At 38.1% G+C, this 12,103-nt stretch overlaps 1 protein-coding gene across 1 annotated transcript; it reads left to right on the top strand.

Moving 5' to 3' along the window:
• Positions 1–1,274: 1,274 nt before the first annotated feature.
• Positions 1,275–9,337, top strand: LOC128016005 (protein ILRUN). Its single transcript, XM_052600302.1, has 5 exons — positions 1,275–1,565; positions 2,828–2,982; positions 3,202–3,399; positions 4,493–4,797; positions 6,531–9,337. Exons 1-5 carry the CDS (start codon positions 1,402–1,404, stop codon positions 6,564–6,566), a joined length of 858 nt encoding a protein of 285 aa, XP_052456262.1. The 5' UTR covers positions 1,275–1,401; the 3' UTR covers positions 6,567–9,337.
• The last annotated feature ends 2,766 nt before the right edge of the window (positions 9,338–12,103 follow it).

Raw genomic sequence — 12,103 nt, 5'->3', positions numbered from 1 at the left:
GTCTCCGGTTGTGGCTAGCTCTCCCCGTCTCTCTTGTCATCTCACCCAAGCTGACGCAGAGATGGGTCCTAGATCCAAGACCTGGCCTTATTATTACTGACAGGCTGGCTAATCAGGTTACTGAGACCCTCACGCAGGTTGGTGTGGCTGGTTTCTCATTGTATATGATGCAAGAAGGGTCATCCTCTGAGAAACTTTGATCTGAAATAACAGCACTGTGTTACCAAAATGCAGCTAAATCCAACGCACATTATACACATAAAGTGATAAAGTGCGAGAGCTCTCAGTCCCTCCATTGAAGCTGTATGAACGGTATCCTGTCCATGACCAGAAAGGTAAGAAAAACATCATCAAAGTAGTCCATGTGTCATCAGAGGGTCAATTTAGAGTTATTTTAAGCATCAAAAATAAATTTTGGTCCAAAAATAACAAAAACTACGACTTTATTCAGCATTGTCTTCTCTTCCGTGTCTGTTGTGAGGGAGAGTTCAAAACAAAGCAGTCTGGATATCCGGTTCGCGAACGAATCATTCGATGTAACCGGATCTTTTTGACCCAGTTCACCAAATCAAACTGAATCGTTTTAAACAGTTCACGTCTCCAATATGCATTAATCCACAAATTACTTAAGTGTTTGTGGCTGTCACTCCATCTGAGTTCAAACAAACCAATATCCCGGAGTAATTCGTGTACTAACACAGTACACTGACTGAACTGCTGTGAAGAGAGAACTGAAGATGAACACCGAGCCGAGCCAGATAACCAACAACAGACTGACTCGTTCTCGAGTCAAGAACCGTTTCTGTCAGACGCAGTTACATCGAATGATTCGTTTGCGAACCGGACATCACAAACTGCTTTGTTTTGAACTCTCCCTCACAACAGACACGGAAGAGAAGACAATGCTGAATAAAGTCGTAGTTTTTGGCATTTTTGGACCAAAATGTATTTTCGATGCTTCAAATAATTCTAACTGACCCTCTGATGTCACATGGACTACTTTCATGATGTTTTTCTTACCTTTCTGGACATGGACAGTATACCGTTCATACAGCTTCAACGGAGGGACTGACAGCTCTCGGACTAAATCTAAAGTATCTTAAACTGTGTTCCAAAGATAAAACGAAGGTCTTACGGGCTCGGAACAACATGAGGGTAAGTTATTAATGACATAATTTTGCTATTTGGTTGAACTATCCCTTTAAAGGCGTAGTTTAGGCACACTGGGCGCAGCAACAGTCGAATAGCAACAGCTGACGTTCCCCCGCACCATAGTTACGTCGCATGTGACGTCATTCCGCACCCCGCCCGCAGCCATGCGTACTGAGCTTGTTATCGGGTCGCTTGTTATGACTGGAGAAGGCCTCGGACTCAATTAAAATTTATCCCCGGGACAGCCGCATGCTCATGGAGGGCATGGACATAGACCTGGATCCGGAGCTCATGCAAAAATTCAGCTGCATGGGCACCACGGATAAAGATGTCCTCATCTCGGAGTTCCAGAGGCTGCTGGGCTTCCAGCTCAACCCGGCGGGCTGCGCCTTCTTCCTGGACATGACCAACTGGTGAGTCCGGGGACTCGGCCGCGGCCTACTCCTGAACCAAGCATGAAGAGTTGACCACTGCGATTTCTTGCTTTAAAATATCTTGCATGTTAAAAATAACATCGCTAGGACAGCTGTCATGAGCCCAGTGGAGTTCAATTGGATCTGAAGCGAATAACACAACAAGCTAATAGCTAATTGGCTGTTTACATAGACAGCCACTGTAACGTTTCGGCTCACATGACCTACAGAAGTAGTATTTTAGACATTCAAGCAATTAAAGCAATACATTTACTTTTTCTAAAACATGTTTTTAAACAACTCGGTCTGTCTTATTTATGTCAGTTATCAAACATGTAACGTTAGCTTGTTTTGTGCTAGTGACTTGCTATAGTAGTGGTTGTGTTTCAAAACCTTTTACGTTCCCTATCTAAGCAGCATTTTGGAGGTTTTCTAACTCGAAATGCTGCGAACTCGGATCGTGGATTCAAAATGCTGTCTACGTAGGGGCTCGCAAATGTTTTGAGACACAGGCAGTGAGTGTTCAATGTTGTTCAGTCACGACTCTTCAAAAATGCTATGTTGCCTAACGATAGAAATAGATTAGTTTTTATTTGTAATAAACAGCATACTATTTTTTTTTTTTTTTGTTTGTTTTTGACGTAATGACTAGTGTAAAGTTTTCTTCAGAGTTACGTAATGCACCAGTGTACTTTCATCTGAGAAGCTTATCCCTCTCTTCTTTTCTATTGAACATTACTTTAATTTCTGGGCTGTTTATTTGCTTAATGCATTTCAAACCTTTTTTTTGTATGTATAAACTTAAATATTTTAAAACAAAGATGGAAAGGTGGAACTCTAAACCATTTTAAATGTACTGTTATTATTTTGTGTGAGAGAGAGTTATTTATATTGTCTATTTATTTCTGAGCGTAATATGAACCATTTATATGTGATGCATTATGTTATTTTTAAGATTTTAGGATTGACACAAACTGTATGTCAGGCTTCTAGTTTAGCTTTATAATAAACCTGTTGGTCATCATGAATCTTGTTAGCTCTGTGACAGATTGCTTATGTTCCTCTGTTGTAAAGTCACTGGATAAAGTTTGCTAAATGCATAAATGTAAGCTACATGTTTGTTGGCATCAATTTCATATTAACTATTGACTGATGTTTAATCTGCTTTTCATACATTTCATTTGTGCAGGTTGTTTTGCTCTTGGCAATTACATTGTCCCTGAATCTGCAGTGTTGATCTGCCTGTGTTCTTGTCTTATCAGGAACCTGCAAGCAGCTATTGGTGCATATTATGACTTTGAGAGTCCAAACATCAACACGCCGTCAATGTCTTTTGTGGAAGATGTGACGATTGGAGAGGGGGAGTCTGTTCCTCCTGACACACAGTTCACAAAGACGTGGAGGATACAGAACACAGGTGAATGTTTTCTCACTCTGGTTGTAAATATGAAGAGGCTGATGCTCATAACAGATTGTTATTCACAATGATATGCATTATAGAGTTATATTTCCTAAAACTTACTGATATCAGAATGTCAATAATAGTTTTGCTTCTTTTAAGGATTGAGGATCTAGCCACATCACATTAAATCCCTTGTTCGGTCAAACTTCAGTGTTGTTTCTGTTGTTATTACAGGTGCAGAGTCATGGCCCCCAGGTGTGTGTTTGAAGTATGTTGGCGGGGATCAGTTTGGCCATGTGAACATGGTGATGGTGCGGTCCCTGGATCCACAGGAGATCTCAGACGTGAGCGTGCAGATGCGCAGTCCAGCCATTCCTGGCATGTACCAGGGCCAGTGGAGAATGTGCACTGCCACTGGACTCTTCTACGGAGGTGAGACGCAAGCGATGAAGTACCGGTCAATGTTTACAAGAAATTAGGCTATGAAATAACTTTTTAAAAGGTTTAAAATAAAAATAGCCGAAAATGTACCTTCCCTCAGGTCATTCATGATGTAGATGAGTTTTTTTCTTCATCAGAGCAGATTTGAAGAAATGTAGCATTACATCATTTGCTAACCAGGGGTTCCTCTGCAGTGAATGGGTGCCATCAGAAAGAGAGTCCAAACAGCTGATAAAAACATAACTATAATCCACACCACTCAAGTCCATCAGTCAACATCTTGTGAAGTCAAACGTTTTTTGTTTGTAATAAATTGATGTTAGGGATTTTTTTTTTTTTTACTGTTTACTTTAACGGAGTTCTTAGTCCATAAAGTTGCTTTCTCCAGTGAAAAAGTTGTCTCGTCTGAATCAGGAGAGATATATGCACAAATCAAGCACTGTTATCAAGCGAAAACTGTTCTAAACAAATATGTATATGTGTATTTTGATTTGAGGAGACAACAGGGGATTATCTTTTCACCGGAGAAAGTGTTGTTATGGATTATCAAGTCAAATTTATCCAGATGCAATGGTTTAAAGTTAAAACGCCATAATGATGGATTTGTTTCTAACAAAGATGATGCTTTTCATCTCACACAGCATTAAGTGTTGGACTGTGGATTGTAGTGATGTTTTTATCAGCTGTTTGAACTCTCTTTCTGACGGCACCCATTCACTGCAGAGGATCCATCAGTGAGCAAGTGATGCAGTGCTACATTTCTACAACTCTGGTCCGATGTAAAGGTGAGTAAAAATGAAGCAAATTAGTATTAGTACTAGTAATTAGTTCAATAAATATTAATATGCAAAACGTTATGCAATGACAAATATTTTAAAGAAATAGTTCACTCAAAAATTATAACTTGGGTCATTTACAAATCCTGAAGTTAATCCAACCACACATAATTTTCTTCCTGTTTACCGCATACTAAAATAGTACAGTTAGTATAGTATTATGCCATTAGTTTTGCATGTTCTGAGTACTGCAACCAACTTTTGTGAATGGAGGACACGTGGCTCACCTCTTTCCCCTTGCTGTGCAGATGTGATCTGGGTGATCTTGAGTGTGGAAGAGGGAGGCCTGCTGGGCGTCACACAGCAGTTATCCTCCTTCGAGACAGAGTTCAACACGCAGCCCCACCGCAGTCTGGAGGGAGACTTCAACCCTTTCGCCTCACCACAGAAGAACAAGCAGGACACCAATGAGGATCATCTAAAAGACCCCGGGGGCCACTGGGAGGCCCCTCTGGACTCCATTCAGCAAGATCAAAATGGACTCAATCACACCTCTGTAAATATTACACCAAATGGTCTCCAAACCAACTTTTCAGTAGTGACTTACAGCCAGGTATGTATGCCATTTGGAGTATTTCATTGAGTTGAAAGAAGATTAGCATGATAATAACAAATGATAACTAAAGTGTAACCGAGACTTAAAAACATTTTGACTACTGTGGTGACAAGTCAAGATCTGTGATCCTAATACAAATGTTCATGATTGAGGGGCTTTTTCCAAAGGTAAGTGAAGAGGTTTAGAAAAGCAAGAACTCCACAGGTCTTTCAATACTTTCTGAAAATCTTCCTTTCATGCAAGAAGTCTACACTGGAAACTTCTCAATGTGCTCACGTGAAGGTCACATTACAAAAGTGCGTCACCTTTTTTCTCTGTCCTGTTTTGTGACATTTGACCAAAGAAAAGCACATTGTGATGACTCGCTGTGTTTGGTTACACCTTTCCTCATTCCACACACGTGATACAGCTGGGGCTGGGAGATACAGCTAAAAGAGTTTCAGCCTTCTGATGATTCAATAAATATCAGAAGGCTGAATTGATTGATTGAAATAGAATAGTTCCTAAACCCTCACAACAGCATTTTGCAATACTGGAAAAACCTGTACTAAATTTCCATGCAGATTCCATGCACATTATTGCTGACTTGTGACCTGTGTGGTTGAATTAGAACTATATTATTATAACTTTGTTTCTAATGCATCAAAATAGTTAAAGGAATAGATCATACAGAAATGAAAATTTGCTGATTATTATTTACTCATCCTCAGGCCATCCAAAATGTAGATAAGTTTTTGTTTATAGGAATGGATTTGGAGAAATGTAGCATTATACCTCTTACTCCGCAATGGATCCTCTGCAGTGAATGGGTGCCGTCAGAATGAATGTCCAAACAGCACAAGTACAACCACAAGTGGTCCACCAGTTAACATCTTGTGAAATGAAAAGCTGTGTGTTTATAAGAAACAGATCCATCATTAAGGTGTGCCTCTGCCCAAATGTGAGTCCATGATGCTTCAGCCATTCACTGCAGAGGATCCACTGGTGATGAAGTGATGAATCGATTCCAATAATGAAACAAACTCATCTACACATTGGCTGTTTGGTTTGTTTTCTGATTTACAAAAACACCATTTAAACTATTTAATACATTGCTATATATATGTATACGCAAAAGGCTGAAAATTAATGAAATGCATTTTATCTCCCAGCCCCATGTAGAGGTTTGTCGTTCTGAATTTGGCTTTGAGGTGTTCATGTTAACGTCAGGGTTTGTGTTTGTGTATCTCAATCTAGAGGCTGTTTAATATGCCCTTAACTGAGTTAAACTTTGCCTCTCGGCCACAAGATGGAGTTCCATGCTAGCATGTGAGCTAAATGTTATTAACCAGTTAATGAAGTCATTGTTGAAATCTCAGACTGCTAACCGTAAACTCATAGTGTAAATATATTTCCAGTGTAACATTAAGTCACAGAATATTTTCTTTAACAACACCTGCAGGCCAAATATTTGTATAAAATTGGGTGTTGATACAGTTGTTACTCATTCATTGCTAATATTTGAAATAACCCTTAATTAATCAATGTGGCAATAATAATATGAATCACAAAGACTTACACTGAAGGAGGGACTTGAGCCAGAAACTTGGAGATCTTTATATTAAGGGTATATGCAATCACTTAAAACAAGTTTTGAATGGTCAAGCACCATTTACGTTTTCTTCAGGACGAATATTTACAAGTGGTCTTCAACATTAGAGTTTTATCTCATTGTTTCTGTTTCTTCCCAGGGCATTAATGGACCCTTCCCGTTCGGACAGTCTTAAGATACAGAAACCGTCGAGTAGCTCATCAAAGCTGCTGCTTTTGCCCTTTGCTAGGGTTCAGTGAGAGGAGGAAGAGATTTACTCTAAAGACTTGGTGACCCTCCCTCTCCCCCGACGCATCACAACATCACATCAATGTGTGGACAAATCTGTTTGGCTCCAAATCAATATTGAACCAACACCTGAGTTAAGCATGTGTGAATGCTAGATTTAGATGAGTGCTAGAAATTCTACAGAGATCTAATGAAAAATACACCGTTTTTTGATCCGTAACTTCACATTACAGCAGGAAATTCAGATGTGTGAGTGAGTGCACGACTGCACAAGAGAAACCGAGGCAAGACTGATAGATGAATGAGTGAATCTTACGAGAATGTGTCATGTTTCACACCAAAATCAATAGGAAAGCAGAAGAAATGTATATTTTGCGTAAAGAAAAGAGTATGTTTTTTGGATTTTTTTTTTGTTGATATTTTGCCTCATGATAATTAAGCACATTTTCCCTATTAATTTTCATTACTGTAATAAAACTGGGCATTTAACTTTTCAGATTCAATGTTCTCACATTGTTTACATTTTTGTATAGAATTTTACAATTGCACAATTTTTTTGTAAGCCTAATTTAAATGCAACCAATTAACATATGGCAAAAAATAGATTTCACTTTGCATCAAATTATTAATTACCATAAAAATATCACAACAAAGGAAATCAAAGTCCTAAAAACTGGCTTTCTTTCCTTTACGCAAACTATATTTCCTTTTGGTTTTGCAGTGAAATATTACTGGGGTTTATTCTTGACAGGTGTTGCAGTGGTCACCTCAGTATGTGTGCAACTGAGTGTTTCAGCCATGCACAAAAGCCATCAACAAAGAATTAATGCCTGTCAAGTAGTTTTATAATTTTTCATCAATGTTCTCTGACTTTTTCTTCATAAACTGAACAGTTTTGAGGAAAAAGGTCAGTGTGCATACTTTAAATTGTGTAATTGCTTTCATATGATCCTCTGCCAGCCACTTGTAATTGTTAATACAAAACTGTTCTCTGGATTCAGTCAAAAAGAGAGAAAAAAAGCTCAGCAACCTGTACAGCGTACATGAGCACATTAGGTCTCATTATATTGAATTATGCATCTGTACTGCCACCACAGGTCAAGTCCTAGCTGTCGTCAGAGATCTTGTTGCTGTTATCTTATTCGTTTACATTGATGTTGTCCTGCAGTTCCTGAGTGCTGATGTTGGTTTCCACTCATAATGACTCAGTCCATCAGAGATGATAGCAAGCAGATGTGGCTTTGATTCCCTCGTTTACTGACTTAAAAGTTCACAAGCACGTCACTGATAGAGTTTCCCAACCATACATATGTCATTCACCTAGACCTACGATGGTATTAAGCTGTTTTAAATGAGCCGAGGGTGTTTTAATGAGGGGAAAGTGTGAGAATGAGTTCATTTTAAAAGAATATTTTGAGTTAAATGCAAGTGTATGTCATCTGTAACAGGAAATAATTTGGATTTGTACCTCTCTACCTGAAAATGTATCGACATGTATGTGCCTAGAATTGAAGTCTGTGGCAAGTGCACTACTTCCATTGTAATGGCATTTCCCTAAACACTTGTTTTTTTTGTTTTTTTTTCTTAATAAGATACCATTTATTTTCTTTGGTAGCATTTGCATTTAACCAAAAATATCCTTTTTAATTTGTATTCTTGAGTTGTTGCTAAATGTTTAAATGGCAGATTTCAAGATGGAACGCTCCAAGTAATATTTTAATGCATAAAAGAGTTTTGTAGAATTGATTTGATTTGACAATAATCGTGCCTCTGTGTTTGGTATGATGGAAAGCCTCTTGGATGTTTATATCTCGCTAAATATATCTGAAATGCTCACTATTTTCTGTTTTGCTGCAATGGTTTGGCAATTTATAAGACATAAACAAAACAAAACGTTAATAAGTCTCCTATAATGTTTTTCTCTATTGGTCTATTTACTGAGATAAACATTAGGTCGTGAAGATGAAAGCGTTTAAACAAATTGGCTGCTATCCTCAAGCAGTATGCAAATCAAGGAGCCCAAATTGACCTTTATGTCAAGACAATAGAGATTAGTGTCAGCATGTCTTGTTAAATTTAACACGTCAGGCAATTCTTTTCCGTTTCCCTCAGTTCTATGCACCTTGAAAATTTCGCCATTAACGATACCAACATTGCGTCCAGTGTTTTAGAAATGCTGTGGCTTCAGTTTTACATTGCAAATGATCTATGCAGTGTTTTAAGGGACAGTCCCTTCCATATTCCAAAAAGTTGCACTCACAGTTGAAGCATAAAAGACGTTCATGTTCTGAAACTGGTCGCTGTTTTATGTTGACGTTAGGACAGAAGTAAACTGACATTTCGCCTAGTGCTCGGCCAATAAACAGCTCATTGGATGATGCCATCGCTTCATCGGTCAGGTCTTCCTTTGAGCTGTTCTTAGTGAATGTCCTCATCACAGCCTCCTTCCGATTTATAATTACACTGTTTTTTTGTTTTTTTGGTGTTGCTTATGCATGTAAGAAGTGTGATTGATTCATTCTTGAATTATTGTCTTTTTTCTGATTTTTTTTTTTTTCTGTTAGATGTGTTAGGTTTTTCTGCACCGTGTCATGGTGTATGATTGAGTGGAGAGTTTGCTGAGTCCTATGATAGCACAGTGAAAAAGAGAAAATATGAAAAGACTTTTCCTGTATGTATAATTGAACATTTGTATGATTAAATTAACACTGAAACAAACAGTTCTGTCATCTTGTGTTTTGCATGAAGTATACATGAGCAGTGTGATTTGTTAATTCAGTTCCCAGAGAAAATCATAAGCATCTGGCCTTTTGTTAACCTTTTACCTTGAAATATGACCTTCAACATTTTTGTTGACCTTCAACATTTAAAGGAATAGTTCACCCAAAAAAGAACATTTGCTAAAACTCTAACCATGCAAGATGTAGATGAGTTTGTGTCTTCATGGGAATAGATTTGGAGAAATGTTGCTCACCAGTGGATCCTCTACACTACAGTGAATGGGTGCCGTCAGAATGAGGATCCAAACAGCTGATAAAAACATCACAATAATCCACACCACTCCAGTCCATCAATTAACATCTTGTGAAGTATTTGTTTATTTTTTTTCTTATGCATATTTGTAAGAATCAAATCCATCAGTGCATTTTAAATTTAAACTACTTCTGGCCATAATAGCTCGTAATAATGTTTCTTCCAGTGTCTTCTGTTGTCCTCCTAAATCAAAATTCAGAAATCAAATTTTTTTGTTTAGAACTGTGTCTGAATATTTTGGCTAGTTAACCATGCTTGATGTGTGCATATTTCTCTCCTGAGGCAAGGTGACTTTTTTTACTTGGATAAGGGATATTATTAAGTGATATTATGCACTCAAATTTTTGCCAGAAGCGATGGTTAAAACTTGTTTTATTTTCACAAAGTTGTTAATTGATCAAGTGGAGTAGTGTGGATTATTGTGATGTTTTTACAAGCTGTTTGGACTCTCATTCTGACGGCACCCATTCACTGCAAAGAACTTGAGTACTGGCACCAAAAGTATGAATGTCAATACCTGTGCTCAAATGCAGGATCTTTGTCTGTGCAACTAGCTTCACTTTTCTTCATCACGTTTGGAGTCTCTGTATTTTTAATCCACTTAAATTCTGGTGATTTTCAAAGGAAATATGAAGTCAGCTTTCCTCAGGTTCACCCAGGTGTCCTACTACAGAAACAGATGTTGTTCACAGCATTAACTCCGGACATGTTCAAACTAACTTTTACAACTACTGAGTCACAATACCGTAAAATCAATCAAACTTATTTTGTGAAGCATTTTGCTTAAAATGTGCTATTTAAAATAACCACTTGGAATATTTTGATATGATAAACCACGAGGTTCTGACATCTTTAACTGACTTAAACTCATTTAAAGGCTCTCCAGTAAATGCAAATGAATGCAACTGAATTTCACTAGTGAAGAGTATATTTTTACGACCAAAATCATGTCTATTTCTCATCATAAACTGAATTCCAGCACAAGCCCGATGTTCTATGGCCTTTCAGGAACAATATAACCTTGTTTAAACTAATTACACATAGATGGATGTGTTGATCTGCGCTGAGGAGACCATATCTAGGCAAATATTTGCTCACATCTCAGGTCTTGTGCAACTTGCCTCGGCACTATTATATTATTACCCACCTGACAAACATGTAAGATCATAGAAGGACCTTAAATAAATGCAAAGTATTTCCTCTTGATTTGACAGCTGCTCTTCCCCAAAACTCACAAGTACTTGTGTGGGCTGTGGGAGTTAAAGCGGCAGGCAAATTCTGTGGTATTAAGCTGATGTTAATGGGGTCTTGTATAAAAACACTGATTTAAGTCAAATGAGCCTTGAGCATTTTGTTTAACTATCAGCAAGTGTTTCCTGGTGTGGAAAAGTTTTAATAGATTTTATGCCATTTCCCTAACCCCCTATTTCCAATTTTTCCTGGTGTCACTTAAACCTCATGTACCAAGGTGACAACTGCAAACAAGGAAGTTTCAGACTTCAGACTACAGGGTATTGTCATCAGTGTATTTCACCAGAACAACTTACTTTAACACTGCAGGGTATATACCATCCAGGACTGTGCATTTTCATAATGCTTCTGTAGTGCGAGGGGTAAACAACAAATTTAGACTTGGTATTTACACAGTTGGGTGTAATAGTTTGTTGGTATGGTAAGTAAACCTGTCAGGCAGTTTCGAAGGGCTAATATCTTATTCCTAAGAGCTGAGTGTATAGTGATACAGAAAAGGCTGATAAATTATACAAGCCAGGTGACTTTACGGTTATATGATGGTCAGTTTAGTCGTTTACATGCTGGTTTGGGTTTAAAATTGTGTCTGTGTGCAATAGCAGTTTGATTACACTGATATCAGCACTGGACTGTGACCATTTCTAACCGACTGCAAAGACTTTTCCATGGGCTGCTTGAGTGCAGATCTATACATTTTAAGATACCTGTAGGTAAGACAAATACCGGTAAAACTGGAACCTTTATGGGGTTGTTTTTAAAAATACTAGCATGATGAACAATACCCATCATCAGTGCGGTAGGTCAATGCTTAAGTGTCCCACTTTACTTGTATAGACCATAGTCAGGTGACTGGTCAGCTGATGAACGTCAGTCAACCGGCTTTCTGAAATGACTGAAAAAAAGTAGATAAAAACTATGTAAAACAGGTTTGAAACGTGCAAATTGTGAAAATGAAAGCAATCTAGGATCTTTAGGACACTATAAAAACTGCTTGACGCGTTTTGTTTTCACCTGTGTTGAATTCCAAAATGGCATCTAATAGTTTTAGCAGAGATTGTCTTAATAAAGTACTATGAGAGGGTCTGTATGAACACAGACAATCCCCTCCCACTATAGTTTGATTGACAGTAGCGTTTCAGCACAGACTGGACTGAGTGACTGTCATCAGTCTGCCATTGTTTCTGGAGCAGGTGTAGGCAA

This window comes from Carassius gibelio, chromosome A6 (genome assembly GCF_023724105.1).
Source record: "Carassius gibelio isolate Cgi1373 ecotype wild population from Czech Republic chromosome A6, carGib1.2-hapl.c, whole genome shotgun sequence".
NCBI classification, from domain to species: domain Eukaryota; kingdom Metazoa; phylum Chordata; class Actinopteri; order Cypriniformes; family Cyprinidae; genus Carassius; species Carassius gibelio.
This window is presented reverse-complemented; position numbering and strand designations above follow the sequence as displayed.

Bases quoted from the DNA above. Each gene is read 5' to 3' on its own strand.
- LOC128016005 (XM_052600302.1), top strand. From the start codon at position 1,402: ATGCTCATGGAGGGCATGGACATAGACCTGGATCCGGAGCTCATGCAA. The intron at 1,566-2,827 runs GTGAGTCCGGGG...TTGTCTTATCAG, and splicing joins TTCCTGGACATGACCAACTG to GAACCTGCAAGCAGCTATTG. The intron at 2,983-3,201 runs GTGAATGTTTTC...TTGTTATTACAG, and splicing joins GTGGAGGATACAGAACACAG to GTGCAGAGTCATGGCCCCCA.